At 42.0% G+C, this 24,551-nt stretch overlaps 1 protein-coding gene across 1 annotated transcript; it reads right to left on the bottom strand.

The window, feature by feature from the left end:
* Positions 1–10,328: 10,328 nt before the first annotated feature.
* Lyz (lysozyme) lies at positions 10,329–18,873 on the bottom strand. The gene is made up of 4 exons (XM_045152481.1): positions 18,727–18,873; positions 17,049–17,213; positions 11,659–11,737; positions 10,329–11,198 (listed from the first exon to the last, which is right to left on the bottom strand). The coding sequence occupies exons 1-4, from the start codon at positions 18,860–18,862 to the stop codon at positions 11,132–11,134; spliced, it is 447 nt and encodes a 148-aa protein (XP_045008416.1). The 5' UTR covers positions 18,863–18,873; the 3' UTR covers positions 10,329–11,131.
* Between the last annotated feature and the right edge of the window lie 5,678 nt (positions 18,874–24,551).

The raw sequence follows: 24,551 nt of genomic DNA, 5'->3' as shown, positions 1-24,551 counted from the left end.
TGAAGACACCTGCACTTACTCCTGTCTTTATAGCCTAAATGCCTTTCTAAGGCAGGGGGAGTCTTGGGACCCCTTTCCCTTCTCTGCTCTGTGGGAGCCTGGGATATCAGTCCCCCCATTTGCAAATGTTCCAGAATGGTCTAGGAAATAAAGGATATTATTTTAAGGGTTATCTCTGGTTTTTAACCTTAAATATATGGATCCTACCCTTTGTTGATATTTGAGAAAGAGATGAGAGAAATAACTTACTTGATGTCTTTTTATCATATATGTTTCTACCCTGATATACCTTTTAGGTAATTCTGATGTTTGTCTTATGTAAGGAGTTTGTAACCTGATCAAATACCTTGACTCAGTTTACCCATTTGACCTTTTCAACTAGTGAGAAATTTCATCTAACAGATATGACTTCAGGTGTTCAAAAGAGAGGAACTATGAAGAGAACTAAAGTTTTATGCTATTTGTTAATCTCTTTTCCTTGTCAGAGACAATTGGCTACTTTGTTTCTGGACAGGGTCTGGGGGACTCATGGCTTATACTTGCATGGGGGCTGAAATAAAAGTGGCACCACCCCCTTTTCCAGAGTCCAGCTTGCCATGAATTTAAATAGCATATAATAGTAAGCAAGAGCAAAAGGGAATGACAGAGCAGAGAACTAGGCATCCTGACATATCTTATCTTGTTTTGAAATCGTTTGTTTGTTTTTACCTATGAGATTTATTTTACCCATTTGTAATACACAAGGTGATAGGGTCTTGTCTATGTCTAATGTGGTTAGACCTCCAAAGAATGTGAATTGTATCTGTGCTTATGACTTTGTGACCCACCTAGCATAAGACATCACCTGTGTCTAATGTAGGCTGACTTTAGATTAAGTCTGTGTCATGATATAAAAATTTTAGAGCATCCTTAAGAGTCTCTAAACAGTTGAGAAATCCTTAATTTTAGGCATGGTGTTTATCTATGTTTAGCCTGAAAATTAGCTTTCTGTTCCTCATAAGAGGAAATTAATTTTAGGCAGAATTTGGTCTTTAGATCTCCTATATCCTTTCTATATACATGCACCTTCATCTACATATGTTAACATTCTCATCTAAGTTCCACTCAAACACACACACACACACACACACACACACACACACATTTTGGGCTGGAGAGATGGCTTAGCGGTTAAGGCACTTGCCTGCAAAGCCAAAGGACCTTGGTTCAATTCCCTAGGACCCACATAAGCCAGATGCACAAGGTGGTGTATGTGTCTGGAGTTTGTTTGCAGTAGCTGGAGGCCCTAGTACACCCATTCTCTGTCTCTCTCTCGCACTCTCTCTCTCGCTCTCTCTCCTCTCTCCCTCTCTCCCTCTTTCACTCTGTTAAATAATTTTTGAGGTAGGGTCTCATTCTGGTTCAGGCTAACCTGAAATTCACTATGTAGTCTCAGGGTGGCCTCAAACTCATGGTGATCCTCCTACCTGTGCCTCTCAAGTGTTGGGATTAAAGGCGTGTGCCACCATGCCCAGCTAATAAAAATATTTTTTAAAAAACACATTTTTGGGCTGGAGAGATGGCTTAGAGGTTAAGCGCTTGCCTGTGAAGCCTAAGGACCCCGGTTCGAGGCTCGATTCCCCAGGACCCACGTTAGCCAGATGCACAAGGGGCGCACGCATCTGGAGTTCGTTTGCAGAGGCTGGAAGCCCTGGCGCGCCCATTCTCTCTCTCTCCCTCTATCTGTCTTTCTGTCTGTGTCTGTCACTCTCAAATAAATAAATAAATTTAAAAAAAAAAGTTTAAAAAAAAAAAACACATTTTCAACAAGTATATGTCCAAAATTGAAAAATTTCTTCCCAGTTCTTTCAACATCTCATCTCAACCAAAAATTAACCATTATCTCTCTCTCAAATAAATAAAAAAAAAATTTTAAAGAATGTACTTGGTTTGACACTCAGAAGGAAATAGACTTTCAGTCAAAATTTATTTATTTATTTATTTATTTATTTATTTATTTATTTATTTATGAGAGAGAGTGATAAGCAGACAGAAGAGAATGGGTGCACCAGGGACTCTAGCTACTGTAAACAAACCCTAAATACATGCAACACCTTGTGCATTGGCTTATGTGGGTCCTGGGGAATCAAACCCAGGTCTGTTTGCTTTTCAGACCTGCTAAGCTATCTCTGCAATCCTACAGTCAATTTTTTGAACTAGGAAAATAAAAGCAGTGAGATTTCTTGCCTGCCTTCATGGTTAAGAAATTACAACCACTGCTCTGTTGTCCTACGTTTGCTGGTTGGTTTAAAATATGTATTTATTTATTTATTTGCACATGTGTGTGTGTGTGTGAAACACCAGGGTCCCTAACTGCTTCAAATAAACACCTCTCTGGATTTCCATAGGTATTTGGGGGATTGAACCCCAAGCCTTCAGGCTTTGCAAGCAAGCACCTTTAGCCACTGAGCCACTTTCTCAGATGATTAGAATGAGATGGCACGTGGGAATCACAGGGTCTAAAGTGCTTTCCTGGAAATGGATCTTCGGTTCCATATTAAGGTCCTTAGTAACCTCATAGCAATCCTAGGTTTTAGTCTCTACTGGATCAGAATATGGAACATTCTGTCTTAATAACCTTGTTTCACCATAGTTTCACAACAGTGCGGGGTTTGTTTTTTTGCGAGTTATTACAGCAATCCTGGGTTTTAAATTTTTATTTATTTGTGTGTGGGGTGGGAGTCTGGGGGCATGGGCATGCCAGGACCTATCAACAGTGCAAACTTGTGTCTGGCTTATATGAGTGGCTTGGGAATTAAACCACAGCTAGCAGGCTTGGCAGGCAGGCTTTTTTAACTGCTAAGCCATCTTCCCCAATCCAATCCTGTTTTTTTGTTCATTACCATTAAATAATTAATTTTTTTGTCTCAATATCTGAAAAACCAACAGGAAAGAGGGTCCTTAGAAAATCTTTGATGCAGGTAAATCAAAATTGCTTGTGTCAGTGTAAGTAGCTTTAAGCATGTATTTAGTCAAAGGTAAAAACAGTTACTTTCCAGTGTGGTGGCACCACTTCCTATAGCCCAAGAGGACCTGTAGAAACCATGGGTGGGGTAGCTGTATTTCAGTCATTTCTCAGCGACCACCCTGTGGGTTTGGCTAGGGGTGCAGAGAACCTACCTTCATCCCTGCGGGAGAATGGCTGCTAGGAGAAGATGCACAGGGACAGCCCTTCCTACTTGCCAGAGATGCTAAAAGGCCATGGTGATGTAACTCCTTTCTGCCCGTGTGGAGCTATCCTTTTGCTCACTGGGCACAGCCTTGTGATGTAGGATTAGTATACTCCTCAAGCAGCTGATCCATGCCCGGGTAAGAGTGGCTTCCAATGGGAACATGTCCTACCTCTTCACCAGCTCTTGACCCCAACCCATGAGTGGCATTTGGTTTCTCCTGAGGTATAAGGGTCTCGAGGAAATGGCACATAATTTGAGAATATCAAATGCAATTTAATTTTTGTTTTTTTAATTCAAGTTATTACTGATACCTTCTTGGATTTTTAAAAATATTTTATTTTATGTTAGGATGAACAAGAGAAGAGTGAGAGACAGAGAACTGGTAAACCAGGGCCTCAGCCACTATAATCAAACTCCAGATGCTTTTACCATCTAGTGGGCACGTGTGACCTTGCATTTGCCTAACCTTTGTTCATGTGGCCTACATGGGATCTGGAGAGTCAAACATGTGTCTTTAGGTTTCATAGGCAAGTGCCTTAACTACTAAGCCATCTCTCCAGTCCACTTTCTTGGATTTTATTTCATTTCATTTTATATTATTTTTTATGCTTTTTAATTTACTTTTATTTGTATTTATTTATTTGAGAGCAACAGAGAGAGAGAGAGAATGGGCGTGCCAGGGTCTCCAGCCACTGCAGATGAACTCCAGATACGTGCACCTCCTTGTGCATCTGGCTAACATGGGTCCTTGAGAATCAAACCTGGGTCCTTAGGCTTTGCAGGCAAACACCTTAACCGCTAAGCCATCCCTCCAGCCATTTCTTGGATTTTAATAACCAATATCACTGCAATTGAAACTTCTATTAACTAAAAACTAAATCCAAGAAGGCAAGAGTTTACTTCCTGGCTCATCCAAGTTGTCTCAGGCTAGAGTCCGGCTGCTATTGTGTCATCACTGGTTATATTGAGAAGTGAGGCAGTTATTCCACGTATACCAAAGGACAAAGGAAAAGGAAGGATTTCTACCACACGACCGAGCATCGCTGCGCCACAGCTTCTGCAGGAACCAGAGACTGAAGGAGACAGTTGCCCGATCACTGAGCCTGAGAACAGCAGGAGTCCCCTGAGACCCTCAGATCGGACCACCCCCCTGTGCTTGCTGCCACTCACTCTCTCTGTGACTGCACTCTTGTGGTTTCCTCGTCGCCCATGCTCTGCTCATCTGTTCCAATCTGGGTTCAAGTTCACAAGAAATCCATCACTTGGAAAGAAACAGAAATCACTTATTTACAAAGGTGGGCTGGGGGAGCTCCATGCACTTAAAATGTCTTCCACCCAAAATTATGATAATTAGGATGCTTGGTAGGCAGTCTGTTATCACCTTGGGTCTTTTTTTTTTTTTTTTTTTTGAGGTAGGGTCTCACTCTAGCTCAGGCTGGCCTGGAATTCACTCTGTAGTCTCAGGGTGGCCTCGAACTCTCAGCGACCCTCCTACCTCTGCCTCCCAAGTGCTGGGATTCAAGGCATGCGCCACCATGCCTGGCAAAAAAAAATACTTGGGTCTTTTGCGTTATTGGTAGAGGAGAAGTTTCTAAGGCGAAGTGAAAGGGGAGTTGGAACTGGCCCTGATATTGAGAAATTTAACTAAGAGATAATCAGTTGTCCTTGGGATGATTGCTGTAATTCACACTTATCTATAGTTTATGGCCCCCATCCTGGTGACTTTAGCCTGTCTGTGCCACTTGGAGCCCTGTCCTGTCATCTATAGTTAACCCTATAGTTCCCAGGAGCAGGGAGTTTTCCTTCAATCTCCCTGCAGCTAAGGTTTCCCCTAATTGCTCAGCACTTTATAGAGAGGGTCTTAGAGAAGCTATTTTGATTAATTTCCCCTCCCTCTCCATGCCTACTCCACATGTGCAAACACCAGTGCTCTAAAGTTCACCCGGGTGCCATCAGAATGGGCTGCTCTCTCCTATTCCTCCATCAGTGTGTTCAGAACCTTCGGATTTCATTGACTTGGCTGCCTCTTGCTTTCTTGTCCTGGGCAGGAAGGCACTCTTCTTTTTGCTTCCTCTCCTTGTTCTTGGCAACAGTACACCTGTGGTTATACTGACCTAAGAGTGTCCATAATGACTGAATTTGAGATGCCAAGGATATTGAAACCAGTTGTAACACTAACATCTACGTGTGTTCCTAAACCTTTCTTAAATCATCCCAGCACAGACAAGGGTCTAAGACTTTCTTCCATCCTTCATTTTCCAAAGAAAATCTCAGCTCTCACTAGCCATGACCTGCTAGGAACACAAAATTCTAAGCCAGTAAAGCCAGCATGGAGGAGGTGGGAAGTGAGGAAGAGGGAACTCCTTGTAAGTGGTTAGAAGAGGTGCCAACCGGGCTGGACCCTGGAGGAGGAGAGGGTTAGACAGCGTTATAGACAAGAGGAGGCAGTGTGAGTAAAAACAGGAGTGGAGGAAGGACGTATCTTGAAGAATCACCGACATTAGTTTCAAAGTCAAGAACAAGCGTGCATAGGGGATATTGGCAGCTACGACACTTCTACAGGTATGCTAAAGTACAGAGAGTTTTGTGAGAATGGCATTCAGGCTTTTAAGCTCTTTTCCAGCCCGTGTGCCACATTCCCATGCTCTTGGTGGGAAATGTTGGTCTCACAGTGTGTGTAACATCTAGCATCTTCTGGGTAGGCCCTGGGCTTGGACTTCATTCTTCATTCTTGCCTTCATAGCATGACTAGACAGTATGTTACAGAGACAGAAAACAGCTTTTAAGTGTCATGACATCTGTAAAGAGATAGAGTGGTATTTGTGGAAGAGCTGAGCAGAAGTGTGTGGGAGAGGTTCCATCTGAGACATAGTGATGAATTGGAGTTAGTCATATGAGAGAGGTGAACAACAACAAAAAAACCTAGGGCATCAGAAGCTATGTGGGAGGGTATGTAATCAAGACTTGGTCATTATGCAGATTATGTGGAGAAAAAGGAAACAGGAAAATAAAGTAACAGTAGTTTCTTTTTATCATGACCACGTAATAAACATTGCATCATCCAATCATCTTATATGTAGAAATGATTTCTATTTCATAGATAATCATATACACCTTATATACATAAAGTACATCCCAAAAAAATATAGGTAGTAAGTAACAGGAGCTGGGATTTGGATCTACGACAATTCTATCCCTTTAATTTTTTTTTCCAATGTAGGGTCTCGATGTAGCTCAGGCTGACCTGGAATTCACTATGTAGTCTCAGTGTAGACTCAAACTCATGCCAATCCTTCTCCATTTGCCTCCCAAATGCTGAGATTAAATGAGTGTGCCACCACACCTGGCCTTTGTTGTTTTTTTTTTTGTTGTTGTTGTTTTTTTGTTGTTGTTGTTTTTTTGTTGTTGTTGTTGTTTTTTTTTTCTTTTAGAGCTAGTAGTTTTGAAGATCAAACCTAGAGCCTTGTGCATGTAAGGAAAGCACTCTTCCACTGATCAATGAGCTAAAACCCTAGCCTATTTCAATGATTTTTTAAAAAATGGTTAAAAAAAAAACCCTCTGACTTAGAAGTTGTGTTTTGGGTGAATGAGATAAACATAGTACTCCTTCCTTATCCAATGGACTCATTTTATGATCTCATTTGAGTGCACTAACATGTAAATTCTGTAATGAACCTACACATATTAGGCTTTTCCCATATGGACTCCTCTTATTTTTAAAATTTTTTTTTGTTCATTTTTATTTATTTATTTGAGAGCGACAGAGAAAGAAAGAGGCAGAGAGAGAGAGATCGAGAGAGAGAGAGAGAGAGAGAGAGACAGAGAGAGAGAGAAAGGATGGGCGCACCAGGGCCTCCAGCCACTGCAAATGAACTCCAGACACGTGCGCCCCCTTGTGCATCTGGCTAACGTGGGTCCTGGGGAATGGAGCCTCGAACCAGGGTCCTTAGGCTTCACAGGCAAGCGCTTAACCGCTAAACCATCTCTCCAGCCCTGGACTCCTCTGTTTTTTTTTTTTTTAAATCCTACTATATACCTTCCTTGTGACAGGATCACTCTCTCTCTCTCTATCTCTCTCTCTTTCATTTTTGAGGTAGGGGCTAGCTATAGCTCAGGCTGATCTGGAATTTACTATGTAGTCTCAGGCTGGCCTTAAACACAGGAAAGTCTCCTACTTCTGCCTCCTGAGAGCTGGGATGAAAGGTGGACACCACCACACCTGGTGGTTTTTGTTTGTTTGTTTTGTTTTTGTTTTTCCAAAGTAGGATCTCACTCTAGCCCAGACTAACCTGGGACTCACTCTAGTCCCAGGCTTGCCTGGAACTCATGGCATAAACCCTGCCTCTGATGCCCGAGTGCTGGGATTAAAGGTGTGCATCATCATGCCCAGCTAACACAGGATCTCTTATTGGCCTTATCATAGACTAGCTGGCCAGCAAGCCCAAAGATTGACCGCACTAGCACTAGGATTTCAAGTGCATACACTGGCATTTCAACTGGATTCTGCATGTTAAGAGTCTATAAGCTCTTTCTCTACCGATCCCACTCTCTCCTACCACCAGGCCAAACCCAATGAGAGCCAGCCTGGCTTCTTCCCTGACCACTGGCCTGTATACCCACCCTTCCAAAAGACCCTCCCCTCCCCCTCTCAATCAGTCTCTCTTTTATTTTGATGTCATAATCTTTTCCTCCTATTATGATGATCTTGCGTAGGTGGTGCCAGGCACTGTGAGATCGTGATTATCCAGGCCATTTTGTGTCTGGAAGAGTGCATTGTAAGGAGTCCTACCCTTGCTTTGGCTCTTACATTCTTCCCACCACCTCTTCTGCAATGGACCCTGAGTCTCGGAAGGCGTGATAGAGATGTTTCAGTGCTGAGCACTCCTCTGTCACTATTCTCAACACTATGCATGGTGCCTTTTGAGTCACCACCATCTGAAATGAAGCTTCTCTAACCAAAAGTGAGAGTAGCATTAATATATGGGTATGAACATTAAGAAAAATGCCTAGCAGACAATTTGGCAAACATATATTTAAAATTTGTTGTTGTTGTTGTTTTTGGTTTACAAAGTAGTCTTATTCTAGCCCAGGCTGACCTGGAATTCACTATGTAGTCCAGGGTGGCCTCAAACTCACGGCGATCCTCCTACCCCTGCCCCCCAAGTGCTGGGTTTAAAGGCATGCATCACCATGCCCGGCTTAAAAAAAAAAAAATTTTTTTAAATTCGTTTGCAAGCAGAGAGAAATAGAAGGGAAATAGACATAGAGAAGGGGTGCACCAGGGCCTTCATCTGCTACAAATGAACTCCAGATACATGTGCCACTTTGTGCATCTGGCTTTACATGGATACTGGGGAATCAAACCCAGGTTGTTAGGCTTTGCAGACAAGGGCCTTAACCACTGAGATATCTCTCCAGCACTAAAATATAGTCTTATACATGATAAACTTTGTGGCCCCAAAACTAGTTTCAAACCTGTAACTCTGGGGGTCAAATTCAGATTCTCATGCTTGAAAGGCAAGGCCTTTGCCAACTGACCATCACCCTAGAACTCTTCTATATATATATATATCCCCCCAAGAAAGTTAATTTATCTATCACCCATTGTAGGGAATTAACAATAACTGTAAGTGAATATAACAATGATTTTACTAAATAAAATAAGCAATATTGGAACATGAGCACTTAGATCTGCCAGGGTCAAATTGTTCCCTGAGTGGGCCACTAAGTGACTAGTGAGTGGGCAGGGAACATCCTGGACAAAGGGACGACACGTGCAGGGTAGAGCACAGCAGGACAGCGGGGTTTCATCGCATGGCATGGCATGAGAGTCCAACCTTATGCATGCTCTACTTCTGGAATACTCCGTCTAGTATTTTCAGATGCTGGTTGATCAAGGATAAGTCAAATGAACAGAAAGAGAAAACATGGGCAAACAAATAAATCATATGTAAATATAAAAACACTTTAGGATTGAGCCTAGTTACTATGATGAGAAATGAAGCTACAGTCAAGAGCCTGTGAAAGGACTGAGCAGGAGCAGTCTGAAGGAAGATATAAGTGACTACAAGCTGACTGAGAAGTTTCTAGAAGTAAAGAGTGGTTTAGGTTTTCAAATAGGAGTGAGAGACCAAGTGAGATTAGTTAGCACCCTTGAGGATTCTTTTTTGCATGAGTGTACGCGTGTGATATGGTGTGTGTGGTGTGTATGGTGTGTGACGTGTGTGCAGATGAATGAGCAGGTAAGAGGAGAACTTCAGGGGTCCCTCTACTTCACTCATCTGTTTCCTTAAGACAGAGGCTCTCGTTGATTCTGGAGCCTGCCATTTTTATAAGTCCTAGTGATCTTCTGGTTCCTGCCCCACAGGCTGGGCTTAAAGACCCGCATGGCCACACCCTGTAGTGTACAGGGGTACTGGGGAATCTCAGGTGGTTTCAAGTTCCCCTCAGGCCCTGGCGCTTGGACAGAAAGCAGTCTTCCTCGCTAAGCTATCTCTCTAGCCCAGCCCCCTTTGGATTTTCCCAAGAAACATCCAACTGTTCATGTGCAGGTGAAGAGATAGACTCTAAGAGAGCTGTGTTGTTTGTTCTGAATGTATATACGTTGCCTCCAGAGACATCATATGAGGGGCGGTGAACAAGATATGGTTTTTCCCAGGGTTTCTCTTTCCTGTGAGCTGTCTGTAAGCATGCTAACCTGGAATTATTCTCAGGATGGCCTTGAACTCACAGTGATCCTACTTCAGCCTCCAAAGTGCGAGGGAGTAAAGGACTGCACCATCACAGCAGCAGAGAGTGGGCACACCAAGGCCTCTCACCACTGCAAATGAACTCCAGAGCATGAACCACTGTGCATCTGGCTTTAAGGCCGCATGCAGTGCAGCTTTTTCCAGCTTTCTGTCAGCTGGTCTGCAGAGAGGAGGTTTGCAGCTCAGCTCCAGCTTGATCTCCCAGTGACCTTGCTGCCCAAGAATGCCCCAACTCTTTCTTAATCCTCTCTGGTCTGTTGCAGAGGGTCTAAGTTCCATCTCCCACATGTGCATGGAGCTGCCCCAGCCTTTCCAAAGTACCAGTTCCCCTAAATAAACTCAGTCACTCATTAAAAACAAAAAGGTATGCGTTGCAAATCATTTATTGGTAATTGATAGTCTTTTCACAATATGCATATTATTTCTATGGTTATTTACTAATAAAAGCTCATCTGGCCCAGACTTTGTTAATATGCAGTAAGCTAAGTTCACAAACTAAAGAAAAACACAACTTATTCATGCCTCCTTTATAGCACTATGGTCAGCAAGATGCATGTAAAGGTTCACACAGGTTGTCATATAAGTTGAGAATCTGATTTTAAAGCAGCCTTAATGCAACAGCCTGAGAAAATTCCTAAACAGAAAGTCACACATGTTATGACATCAAATTTCTCAGTTCAAGAATTCTGTATTTTCATCCATTTGGAGGTTTCTTCTCTTTAAAATTCACCTTACCCAACATAGGGATTAATTTTACTGGTTTCAGAAATGACTCTACAGATAGAGTATGTGATGCTCATACATCAGGGATTGTATCTAAGATTCATTTGTTCTGCCTAAACATGTGTTGTATTTTTATTTAATGTTTGGGATATTAAGATCAAGATTGAATCTGACTAAGTTCACTGGAAAAAAAAACTGATGTACTAGAGATGTATTTGATGAGCAAAGTTTTAGATGAATTTCGCTATAATAACTGAAAAATGAAGGCTTTATATAAAACAAACTGAACATTAGTCAGATTTAAGCCACTTAGAAAGTCTACACTTTGTTCCTGTTTCTGTAAACGCCCATTCTTTTGTAGGGGACCCCAAGGTAGGGTGACCTTTTACATAACTGCTTCCATATGGTGAAAGAGACAGAAGGAGCTGCCAGTGGGACATTTTGCAGTTACACCCCACAACCCCTGACATACTCGGTGAGGTCCCGGCCTTGACAACGGTTTCTCCACGCCACCCTGTGGAGAAAGGGGGAACATAAAATGTGGAATTAAACTCACCTCCTTTACAGAATACACATTTCTAACCTTCGGGATCACAAAGATCAGAATAAATGTTTCTTGTCCTTTGGGCTAAGATTAATCATGAGCTGCCAGTCCACCGAGAAAGTGCCATTAGCTAATGCTGAAGTGTCCACATAGCAGTTTCCTCCCCTCCAGCCCTCAGTCAGCACAAAATGCTGAACAGAAATATTGGATTGTGTGCGTTACACTCCTACTTATTCTGCAAATACTGTCAAGATGTGACCAGGAAGCAGTAAAGAGTGAAAAAGATCTTAAAAGCCCAACAATTATTCCAAGAGTAAGCCCCCAAACTACAATTTTCAGATCTCAGAATGACACTTTGGTTTTTGAAAGGCAGCTCACTGCTACATCAACACTGGGACAAAGGGTGTCTTCTTTGCAGCTTGGTACATACCATGCTCTGATGCCCTGTGGGTCCCTCACAACTCTTTTTGCACACTGTATGGCTTGAGAGATGTCATCTCGGAGTAAAACTGAAAAAGAGGGCACGAGGAATGAAAAGGACACTCACAAAAAATCTAAACAAAAGTTCATTGTTTAGATTAGCCCAGTTTTATTACTATGCTGAGCAGTACTATTAGGAAGTGATTGTCTGGGTGCTCCTGGATCTGTGACAATTGAAGAAAACTTCTCTTCATTCTATCTCACTTGACAGGATATATATCATTCTTTACCTCATTTAGAAAGTCATTGGAAGGAGAGTGCTCTTAGACCTTGTGAGTCCTGGGGTTTGTTCTCTAGCACTCCAGGAGTAAATACATAGCAATAATTATATTTAAAATTTTTTAAATATTTTTATTTACTTATTTATTTATTTAACAGAGAAAGAGGGAGAGAGAATGGTCCCACCAGGGCCTCTAGCCACTGCAAGTGAACTCCAGATGCATGTGCCCCTTTGTGCATTTGGCTTATTTGGGTCCTGGGGAATCGAATCAGGGTCCTTTGGCTTTGCAGGCAAATGCCTTAACTGCTAACAGCCCCATAGCAATAATTATAAATAAAGTCACCAGAAGCTCTAGAGTTAGCACATCTTTGTTGTTACAATATAAAAGAAAACATGCCTGGTAAGTTTTACTCAGAAATTTACCACTGAATATGTAACAAAAACAAAAAAAAGTATACCAAAAGATGCTTGAATTAAGCTCTTGGTAACAATTTATTAAGGCAAAAATGGAGGCAGTCTACTCTCACTTTTTGTTAGAGGAGCTTCTCTTTTCAGATGGTGATGACCATACTCAGAAGGCACCATAGGGCTGAGAAGTGACAGAGGAGTGCTCAGCAGTGAAATATCTTTATTACAGCTTCCAAGGCTCAGGGTCTATTGAGGAAGAGGTGATAGAAAGAATGTAAGAGCCAAACGAAGAGTAGGACTCCTTACAACGTGCTCCTCCAGACACAAAATGGCCTGGGTATCCATGACCTCCCAGTGCCTGACACTACCTACACAAGACCATCGTAGGAGGAGGAAAATTCATGACATCAAAATAAAAGAGAGACTGACTGAGAGGGGAGGGAATATGATGGAGAGTGGAGTTTCAAAGGGGAAAGTGGGGGGAGGGAAGGAATTACTATGGGGTTTTGTCTGTAATTATGGAAGTTGTCAATAATAAATTAAAAACAAAAGAAAACAAGAGTAAATAAGAGTTAAATTTTTTCTTTCCTTCCTTCCTTCCTTCCTTCCTTCCTTCCTTCCTTCCTTCCTTCCTTCCTTCCTCCTTCCCTCCCTCCCTCCCTCCCTCCCTCCCTCCCTCCCTCCCTCCCTCCCTCCCTCCCTCCCTCCCTCCCTCCTTCTTTCTTTCTTTCTTTCTTTCTTTCTTTCTTTCTTTCTTTCTTTCTTTCTTTCTTTCTTTCTTTTTTGAGGTAGGATCTCACTGTAGTTCAGGCTGACCTGGAATTCACTATGTAGTCTCAGGTTGGTTTTGAACTCCTGGTGATCCTCCCACCTCTGCCTCCCAAGTGCCAGGATTAAAAGTGTGTGCCACCATGCCTAGCTAATAGTTGAATTTTTAAAGTATTTTTAAAATTTATTTGCAAGGAGAGAGAGAGCGTATGGGCACACTAAGGCCTCTTGCCACTGCAAACAAATTCCAAATGCATGCACCACCTTGTCTGCTTTTTCATGGGTACTGGTGAATTGAACCTCAATCATTGGGTTTTTGCAGGCAAGGTCCTTAACTGCTGAACCATCTCTCCAACCCAAAAATTAAGTTTTCAAATTATATACTTTAGAATTTTATGCACTCTTTAACATGTAATACAGGTTGACACTTGTCTTATTAAAATAGCTTTGTGTGAAAGAAGAAAAAAAAAAAGAAGAAAAGGAGCAAAAAAATAAAAAAATAAAAAATAATTTAAAAAAAAGATAAAATAGCTTTGTGTGATAAGCAAATTGTAAAGCCATATGCATAAAACAATATAACTTTTGCAAACAACACATTTCCTCTCATGGTCTTATGTAAGAACATATGTGCATATCATTTTACATGTACATACATGATGATTTACATATTGGAAGCATATTGTTCAAGGTTACAAGGGATTATAAATCCTTGGGCACTAAGGTTATAAGTGATATTCTTTTTGACCTATGTTTTTTAACTTTTTTCAATGACCATAAGTGAATATATGATACAAAATACTTCAACGTTTTTATTTATTTATTTGCAGCTCTGTGAGTGAGTGTGTGTGTGTGTGTGTGTGTGTGTGTGTGTGTGTGTGTGTGTCAGTATGGGTGCACCAGATCACTGCAAGAACACCAGTTTCTAGCCCCACTTTGTTCATCCACTTTAGTGGGTGGCTGTGGAACTGAACTTTGGCCAGAGAGCTTACAAGCAAGCACCTTTAGCACACAGCCATCTTTCATCTTTGATACAAAATATTTGGTGGGGGGGCCTGCAGAAATGTCTTAGCAGGTTAGCAGCTTGCCTGTGAAGCCCAAGGACTCATGTTTGACGCTCCAGGTCCCACATAAGCCAGACGCTCAAAATGATGCAAGAGTGCAAGGTCGCACATGTGCAAAGGGGGGCGCATGCATCTGTAGTTTGATTGCAGTGGCTGAGAACAAGGTGTGCCAATTCTCTCTCTCTCTCTCTCACTTCCAAAAATAAAAAGGCCTGTGTGTTGGGCTTACCTTAAAAAAAATTTGTGTGTGTGTGTGTGTGTGTGTGTGTGTGTGTGTGTGTGTGTGTGTTTAGATAACATCTCTCTCTAGCCCAGGCTAAGTTGGAATTCACTATGTAGTCCCAGGCTAGCCTCCAACTCCTAGCAATCCTTCTACCTCTGCCCCTTGAATACTGAGATAATAGGCATGTGACACCTTGCCTAGCAGAAAATATCTTTATATTATATTTATATACTAAATAGATTAAAAAGAATATTTCAAACACCATGTTTTCTCAGGAAGTTCAAGATTTAAATCTAACAATATTATAAATTAACATACCTGTTAAGAGTGCTTAACTTTCATATATAGGTCCTGAGTTTGATCTTAAAAAATTACAGCTGGGTGTGGTGGTGCACACTTTTAATCCCAGCACTCAGGAGGCAGAGGTAGGAGGATCACCATAAGTTCAAGGCCACTTTGAGAATACAGAGTGAATATCAGGACCCTTGAAAAACCTACTTTGAAATACCAGAAATAATAATAACTATTTTATTATTATCTGCTGGACATGATGGCCTGCTCCTTTAACCTCAGCAATCAGTAGGCTGATGTCAGAGAAACACAATGAGTTTGAGGCTATCCTGGACTACAGAGTGAGTTCTGGGCTAGAGTGAGAGCCTGTTTTAAAATTAATAAAAGGACTACCTAGAGAGATTTCTCAGAGGTTAAAGGTACTTAGTTGGCAAAGCCTGCTGGCCCAGGTTTTATTCCTTAGTGCCTATATAAATAAAGCCAGATGCACCAAAAAGTACACATCTCTGGAATTCCTTTGCAGCGGTAAGAGACCCAGACATGCCTGCCTTCCCCCAAGTATGCAAATAAGTAAATAAAAATAAAAGAATCATTCTGAATAAACAAATTTCTAAGTCATTTTTGAAATCACTAATCAACCACTGGGACCTCATGAAATTGCAAAGCTTTTGTACAACAAAGGACACTGTGAATAGAGCAAAGAGGCAACCTACAGAATGGTAGAAAATCTTTGCCAGCGATACATCTGACCAAGGATTAATATCCAGGATATACAAAGAACCCTGAAAACTAAATAAAAGGAAATCAAACAATCCAATTAAAAACTGGGTTATGGAACTAAATAGATAGTTCTCAAAAGAAGAAATACAGATGGCATATAAACATCTAAAAACTGTTCTACATCTTAGGCATTAAGGAAATGCAAATTAAAACTATTTTGAGATTCCATCTCATTCCTGTCAGAATGGCTATTATGAAATCAAATGACAAAAAATTCTGGGGAGGATGTGGAAATATTGGAAGAAGAGGAACCTTCCTACACTGTTGATGGGAATGTTATCTGGTAAGTCATTTTGTTAAATGTAATAATGTTTATCTAAGAGATGTATATTTGGTCGGATGTGGTTGTGCACACCTTTAATCACATCACTTAGGAGGCACAGGTAGAAGGATCACTATTAGCTCAAGGCCACCCTGAGACTACAGAGTGAATTCCAGGTCATCCTGGGCTAGAGGGTGTCCCTACCTCAAAAAAAAAAAAAATAAATAATTAAAACAAAAAAGAAATGTATAGATGTGAAATACAATGGTGTTTCTAATTTGCTCTTAAATAGCACAATAAAACAGTATATATAGGACTTGGGAAATAACTCAGTAAGTATCGTGCTTTCCTTGCAAGCATGAAGACCTGAGTGGTGTCCTCACAATCCACATAAGAAAGGCAGATATAGTGGCCCATATCTCAGCTCTGGAGAGCAGGATCCCCTGGCACAATGGCCAGCCAACCTAGACTATTTGGTGAGTTCCAGGCCAGTGAAAGACCCTAAAAAACGGGATGAACAATGCCTGAGGCTCAACAGATCAGTTGTCCTATGGTCTCATCATGCATGCTAACACCTGTATATGCCCACCTCCACGCATGTGCACATGAACACAAAACCTTATATACACATGTAAGAAAATATACCTAGAAGATACAACCATCAAAAATTTTAATAATGGTGCACAGTACTATGACTGTTTAGGATAGAAATATCATCACTTAAGTGGGGCATGGTGGCACATGCCTTTAATTCCAGCATTCAGGAGGCAGAGATAGGAGGATCACCATGAGTACGAGGTCAGCCTGAGACCACATAGAGAATTCCTGGTCAGCCTGGACTAGAGCAAGACCCTACCTTGAAAAAAAAGAAAAAGAAATATCTTCACTTCTATAAATTTAGAAAATTTCATAAGAAAAAGCAAAATAATCATAAAGGGACTAAATATCCAAATTTCCTTAGCTATTCCTTTATTATTAACAAACATTAGTAAGACTACTCAAAATAAATTAGTAGATAATTTGAGAATTTTTTATTAAAAAACACTAACTCTATATGATACCAGTACTTTAATTTTTTTTTTTTTCAGTCTTGGGATGGAACATAGGACCTTAGCATGCTAGACAGGCATTCTGTCACTGAGTTACATGCTAGGACCCATCTCACATAAGGCTAATTTGATTCTAGATAACAATGACTTTCTAGGCATGAAGACAGTGTTCCCAGGTCCCTGATGTTCCTCTGGCATGATGACGTACACTCAGAATCTACACTTGTACACATAACCCGAGGGTCCTGTGCCATCACTCCAGAGTCATCTTCTCTTACCGTCACAGGATATGCCACAGCCATTAACTGCTCTGGGGGTTTTGCCATCATTGCACCAGTAGCGGCTGTTGATCTGAAATATTCCATAATCCGTGCTTTGGTCTCCGCGATTGAAGTTGGTAGCACGAGTGTTGTAACTACTTTCCCATCGGGCCAAACACACCCCTGAAAAGAAAGCATTTTCAGCAATAATCAGCACCACTGAATGATGCGTGTTGTTCACCAGTGTCGGCAGTTCTTTGTTCTGTTTGACAAGGGATCAGTACGTACATGTGTTTAACTTGAAACTTGGTCCCATGAGTTTTTTTTTTATTTTGCACACCCTTGAGCTTCATTTCCCAAGGTCACTAGAGTGCTAAAGTGAACATCCTGCCCCTGCCTTTCGAGTAGGGGGGACTTGTGCCTACTCAACACCCTATTTTAAAGTACCCAAAAGAGATTCCTTTTTAAGTGCAAATCCATTTGTAGTACTAATAAAGAAAGATAAGAGTCTTGAAAAAATATTGATATAGCTATTTCTTTCATTGTTTTACCCTTCCTGGCTCTCACTGTTTAGATCATCCAGCCTAGGGTAGAGGAATTAGTTGTTTAGTGGATTTTAAAAATTCAGAGCTAATACATGGGGTGATAGAAAAATACATTAATTAGAAATAACAAGGATTATCTCAGAGTAATTTTCTTATAACAATTAAAGTGAATTTGCATGGCAAGTTGGAATTACCGTTTATATTTTTATTTTTTCCTTTTCAAGGTAGGATCTCCCTCTAGCCCAGGCTAGCCTGATATTCACTCTGTAGTCTCAGGATGGCCTTGGACTCACAGGATCCTCCTACCTCTGTGCCCCAAATGCTGGGATTAAAGGCATGTACCACCACAGTGGCTGCATTTCTTTTAAAACTGGTCTCACTAGGAAGCTTAGATGACCATCGTGCTGGTGGGCCTCCTGAATCTACTTACATGTACTGGGATACAGGAGTGTACCCCCTCAATGGGCTCACTAGAATTTTCAATACAAGATTTGCAGAATGGGGGCTATATTATGTGTCTTAATCCATCCATGTCATCATTCATCTATTCACTCATTCATTGAACTAGGTATGGAGTGGGAGATGTTGGCTTCCATGTGAGAAGCACAGGAGCTACACTGGCCCAGATGGCGTCATCTTGAGTAATGTTCCTCATGGCACACCTTCCATTATTTGCAAGAAAATGAGAGATCAAACTAGTATAAACAAGAATACCAAATCATTTTATGCTCAATTTCAGAGTTCCAATGTACAAAGTGATTGGGAGAAAATAGAATTATTCTCCTCAGTTTTGAGAGTTCAACAAAAATTTGGATATTTTTCTCTTAAAAAAAAATCTCATCTTATGGCAATGGAAACTAAGACAAATGACCACGGCACTCTAGCCTCTCAAAAGCCAAGTCTAAAAAGGCTCTCCCTTCTTTTGCACAGTCACATGGACCACTGAATCTGATACAACTAGGCAGCCTGGGTACAGTCAAAGAGGTCTGGCCAGGAATGACATAGAATGTTCCCTGCCATGCTCTCAGCACTGTCTCTCTGCTTCTGAAGGACCAGCCTCTGCTCTCTCAACCTCCTTTGCTCATCACTCACCAGCCCTCTCCCTGTGTGTGTGGCAGTTCCTATCTGAGGCGTGAGCAGAGGAGACTTACAGTTTGCCAGGCTGATTCCCCTGTAGCCATCCATTCCGGCGCGTTTTAGAGTTCTGGCCAACTCACAGCGTTCAAAGACCTTGCCCTGGACAGTGACAGAGAGCAGGAGAAGCCCCAGAGGAAGGAGAGCCTTCATGGTGACTGGGATGACAAACCAGCAGACTGATGATAGAAAGCAGGTCCCAATATTTAAGTGTTTTTAACTTCCTTATTTCTCAAGCAATTTGGGGCTCCACCCTGTGAACTGTGTGCCAAGCAGAAAGCACTTGTTAATCCACTAATTTAAAATTTTATTTTCTTTTCCCATCAGGCTGATAAATAGTAATCAGTTCCATGAAAAAAAAATAACAAGGTTTATGTGACAATGTTTAAAGACTTGGCTCAGTGTCTGAACAATGACGTTTCTTGGTTTTATTATGAATTCGACCAGTAATGTGTACAGGTAAAATGAACTGGTATTCCTGAGAAGCATCTCTTTTTGTTAAATTGTTTTGCTTGTAGTCACTATTTTTGTTGCTCTTTAACTTAAGTCATTTCAGGTGTGAACATAATGGCATGACAAATGTACCTGTGCGCTGGAGGAGCAGCAGCAGGCCACCACACTGACCAGCCTGCTCTCTAGTCTAGATCCTTTCTCAAATTTACACATTTTTTATTTAGTTTTATTTATTTATTTGAGAGTGACAGACAGAGAGAGAAAGAGGCAGAGAGAGAATGGGTGTGCCAGGTCCTCTAGCCACTGCAAACGCTCTCCAGATACATGTGCCCTCTTGTGCATCTGGCTTACATGGGTCCTGGGGAACTGAGCCTTGAACCATGGTCCTTAGGCTTCACAGGCAAGCACTTAACTGCTATGCCATCTCTCCAGCCCCCTTTTACACATTTTATAGTATTATAAATCAGTATTTTATTGCTGTAAGTAAGGTTTCTCTGCCGATGTTTCCTAGCTACATTTGTATAATTCTTTGCCTTCAAATATATAAATAAATATTTTTAAAATAACATAGCTATGTTGCATGGTTTGGGGAAGATACTTGTTCCAACAGAAATTTTCTATATTATGCATGTCTTATTTGGTATCATATATGCATTTCATCTTAGGGAAGGTGATGATAATTCCTATGTTTTTATTACCAATTCCAACAATAATTATTGGATTCTATCTTATTTACTTCCGTTTGTTTATGGAAGTTTTGGGGTAACAGCCCCACTCCCACCACCACCAAAAACAGAAGCTAGGAATGTCTTTGAGCCTCTAAGAGGAAAATATAGTTTATATGATTTTGCCAGGGGCCAGAAATGTCACAAGGGTCAGGTCTTTCTTATTTCTTCTCCTCTGGTTTTCCTGACACTTTAGGGAAAATCAGCCACTTCTGAAACTGCCCTTCCTGGAGAAGTAAGATTTCTGAGATTATTGCCCTTCCTCAGAAAACCTGATTGATCTGAGACACCTGGCCTCAGGGGTAAACTGATAATCCTGCCACCCATCCAGGGGGCTCGTGTAACAGACCCCAATTGAGTCTCTAGATGGGTTTTTCCATTTCTAGACACCTCCTCATGCTGCACAGGTGCTTTGACTTCCTTCCTCCCTCCCTTCGATTCTTCCTTCCTTCTTTCCTTTATTTATTTATTTATTTTAAATATGTTATTGTATTTATTAGAGAGGAAGATAGAGGCAGATAGAGAGAATGGGCACAATAACCTGGGTCCTTAGACTTCACAGACCAGCGCCTTAACTGCTAAGCTATCTCTCCAGTACTCTTTTCTTAGATTCTATGCATAATCTAAAAAAAAAAAAAAACTTTCTAAATATTATCCTCTGGTCTGTGAATTCATAAGAGAAGAATTTGGAGGCCACTGATCCAGTGCAGGCACAGCAGCAGGATACAGAAAGGTCTCACTCTCTCTTGACCCAGGGTTGTGGCAAACAGCTTGAGTGGACACCATCAAGGCCCTGGCAGTGAGGAGATGCAAGGCAGCCTCAAGGCAGTATCACAGGATAAGGTAGTGGGACAACTCATGGGAAATGTTAACAGTTTATGAAAGGCTAGGTAGGTAGTGCCTCCGTCCATGATGCCTTTCTCAACATTGCTCTTTAAGGAAACAGTCCATGCAGGCAATAGAGTCTTGTGATGCTGTACGAGACCTTGCTAACATTCTTCTTTCATATCCCTTTAGTTCCTGACACCAACTGGTGGCTCCTTGGAATGGATGACTGTGGGCCTTCGGAGAGCCTGTCCACCCTCAGTGAAAAAGGTTTCATTACATAAATGTTGTATTTGAACCTCTGATTGTCTTGCATGTTTATAAAACTATCTGAGAGACCAGCAAAGACAATTAAAGAGTTTATAGGAAGGTATCCTACATAGATGGAAAAGGGCTTTTGTAAAAGCCATGAGGTTGTTAAATAAAGATCAGTGCCAGAGAAGGGCTACCTCCCTAAGGATTCTCAGTCAGGGAGGCTCCTAAAACCATCAACATGGAAAAAAGCTTTTCCCACTCTTGGTGATTGATTCTAGAACTAGATGGAAAGTCTTATCGCCAAAGACATGGCATACTTTGGTCACAGCACATGAGGAAATCAGGCTTGGACTGGACTGGAAGCTCCGTCCCCCCGTTGGCTTTCACTGTGCTGCAAGTGCTGTGTGGACGGCTGGGGCCAAATGGTCATCAATAGCCCTTCTCAGCTGTGGACTCTGCCTGCCGCGTTACCAACTAGCTGGTCAAGCTGTGCCTGCATGTGGGATTAGGGCAGAGCTGGTATGAGTATAGCCAGTAGTTTTTAGATTGGACACAAGACCTACTGTATTGGAGGAAACTGATGTCTGGTATTGTCAATCTGGTCAAAAGCCTGTGGCTGGGTGAGGATCACAGGCCCCCAAAGGGAAGCCACTGCTGTTGTTTTATTACATGGACATTATGTGATTTTGCTATGGCATAGTGATCAAATGTTCTGTCATAAATGGACACCTATACCACCCTCTCCAAGGATCAGGGAAGAAGTATAGAAGAGGGGGTGAAAAGAATGTAGGTGTCTGGGGATATGAATTGAAACATTCCCTCCCAAGGGGAGGCTCGGAAGGTATACAAGTTTGGAAAAGCTGAAACTTAAAAGGTCACAAGTCCTATGCAGTGTGCTCTAGAGAAGTCACTTATGTTGGGGAGCAACATAAGGTGGGGATGCAGCTGCCTGTGACTCAATCATACTCCTGTAAGCAAGCCCTCACCCTGCTCTGTAAGTGACCCCAACAAACTCTCCAGTTTTGGTGTAATCACACTTTGGCCTGTATCTGCATCCTGTCTGAGGTAAATAGACAGGTATTCACATCTCCCCAGGGACAAAGGTTTCATGAGACACATGGGAACTTATGGATCAGGTGAGCTGACACTCAAGTGCCTATAGCAGGGGAAATCAAAAGGAACCAAGCTGAGTCTGTCCCTTCTACCTGGAAAACACGAGTGGTGTGGAGGTCACTGGATGGCAGCCCATGAACAGAAAAACTGGTTGGAAGTCTGTGTGGAGCAGTTAAACTCCCAGGTCCAGGAGACCAGGTTGGGGACTCCTCAGAGCCCAGGGGGAGAAGGACTGGAAGGTCATCTTTGGAGACAAAGAACTTAGACTCTGCACTTGACAATCAGGGCATGGTTAAAAGACTGGGTGTAGTTCCATGGCAGAGCATTATCTACCACACAGAGAGCCCTTTGGTAGATGCATCTCTAGCAAGCACTGAAAAGGGAAGGGGGGAGGGTCACCATTTAAGACAAATGCATACTAAGAAAATGATGTCAAAGTCCGTACTCTGAACTCTTAACCAAATCACTCATTTTTTCCTGTTTTGCTTTTTTGGGGGCTGGGGGGAGGTGGCAGGATTGGCCGACCCTCACTCTGGATGACCTTGACCTCATCCTCCTGCCTGTGCCTCACAAGTGCAGCAGTGCAGATGTGAGCCATCAGGCCTCTCACATCTACCTGTACTTGTGGCCCCTAGATTTCTGCCTGGCATAATTACCCCCCAGGCAGCAGCCAGTATACTTCGGTGGAGTGAATTAGAACCAATGGTGTTACTATTTGGATTCTTAATGGAATGGTCAGTTATTTCCTCCAGTCCCCCCTGTGACCCATCCATTCAGCTTCTTAGTGCTTAAGTAAGGTGTGCAATCAACCAAAGATCATCAGATACTTGATGTGCAATCAACCAGAGATCATGAGATACTTGAGGAAAGCCATTGACCAGGAAGAATACAATAGAAAAGTGGAACAATGAGGAGATATAGCCAGCACAAATAAAATATAAATCACAATCAGGGCCTCACGGCAGTTAGAGAATATGTCACATACATGAAACAAACAAAGGTGCTATTATACATAATCAGTGAACAAATATAAAATAGAAAGGTCACATGTGTATAAGCAGAGCCAAGTGATGCTCTGCATCCCACTCCTATATGAGCTCCAGCACTATTGCAAAAGAGCTCTTGGATGGCACAATGGTGCTGGGGAAACTGGGTACTCATTTCCCTATTGTGGGCACCAACAAACTCAGGAAAGGAGCCTCCTGCCTTGACTGACACCTCAGCTTGGGCAATAACCACTAAGTGGTAATCTCATGCATAACCTTGACAGACTGAAGCTACTCTGAGGCCTCTGTTGGCTTTCTGAGTGTGTAGTTCCTTGAGACTCCTGGATGCTGAGCAATCTACTAACAAAGTCTTTGAAAGAATGACCTTGCCTTGACACTCAGAGTGAAGCAGAGTTTGCAGTCAAATTTTTGGAACTAGAAAAGTAAAGCAAAATGAAGTTTCTTGCCTGCACTCTGCTGCATGGCTTCTGGTTCTGATTAAAATGAGATTTGAAACTGGACCTGGGAGTCGCGGGGTCTACACTGCTTTCCTGACAATGGCTCTCTGATGCCATGATGAAAGTCTACAGCAATCCTATGTGCTTTGGTCTGCACTAGATCCAAATATGGAATATTCAGAATATGTCTTAATAACCTTGTTTCACTATAGTTGGACAGCAATGTGGTTTTTACAGTTATTATTCTTGCAACCTTGTTTCCTTTCATGATTAAGTAATAAAAGATTTAATGTGTTTCCTGTGTTTGTGAGCACATGTCTGTGGAGGCTATAAGACAACCTCAGAACACCATCTATTTTTTCCATCTACCTTATGGGTGTGTGCAATGAGCTAACATGTGTGTGTAGGTGCACATGTCCTGTGTGAATATGTGGAGGCCAGAGGAGAGTACTGATTGTCCTCCTCTTTTTAAAAATTATTTATGTATTTAGTTGAGGGGGCCGATATATAGAGAGAATGGGCATGCCAGGGTCTCCAGCCACTGCAAATGAACTCCACATGCATGTGCCACCCTGTGCATCTGACTTTATGTGGGGACCGGTGAATCAAACCTGGGTCCTTAGACTTTGCAGGCAAGTGCCTTTGCCTCTAAGCCATCTCTCAAACACTATTCCCCTCTTTTGTCAGCCACTTTTGAGTCTGAGGCAACGTTTCTCACTCCTTTCTGCCATTTTCAGTATCTTTGCAGTCAGCCCAACACAGCAGTTTTCTAGTCTTTGCCCTATACAAGCTGGGATGATAAGCTGTTTTTTCACGTTGGATCTGGAAAGTTGAGCTCAGGCTCTCAAGTCCTCATGCTTGTGCAACAAGTGCTCTTAGCTGATGAGCCATCTCTTCCTGGCCCTCATTCCCTTTTGTTGTTGTTGCTGTTGAAGAGACAGCATCTCTCATGGGCTTGGGACTCATCAACTAGGCTGGATTGTCTGGCTAGCAGGGATCCTACTGTCTCCACCTTCCCGGCACTGAG

The sequence above is a fragment of the Jaculus jaculus genome, chromosome 6 (genome assembly GCF_020740685.1).
Source record: "Jaculus jaculus isolate mJacJac1 chromosome 6, mJacJac1.mat.Y.cur, whole genome shotgun sequence".
NCBI classification, from domain to species: domain Eukaryota; kingdom Metazoa; phylum Chordata; class Mammalia; order Rodentia; family Dipodidae; genus Jaculus; species Jaculus jaculus.
The sequence above is the reverse complement of the archived record's forward strand: the minus strand, read 5'-3'. Positions and strand labels throughout refer to the sequence as shown.

What these genes read in the sequence shown, in the direction of transcription:
- Lyz (XM_045152481.1), bottom strand. Translation starts at nt 18,862, where the DNA reads ATGAAGGCTCTCCTTCCTCTGGGGCTTCTCCTGCTCTCTGTCACTGTC. An exon ending in CTGTGGCATATCCTGTGACG is followed by an intron (nt 11,738 to 17,048) that starts GTAAGAGAAGAT and finishes CCTCTTTTTCAG; the next exon opens with TTTTACTCCGAGATGACATC. An exon ending in CCACAGGGCATCAGAGCATG is followed by an intron (nt 11,199 to 11,658) that starts GTATGTACCAAG and finishes CTTTCTCCACAG; the next exon opens with GGTGGCGTGGAGAAACCGTT.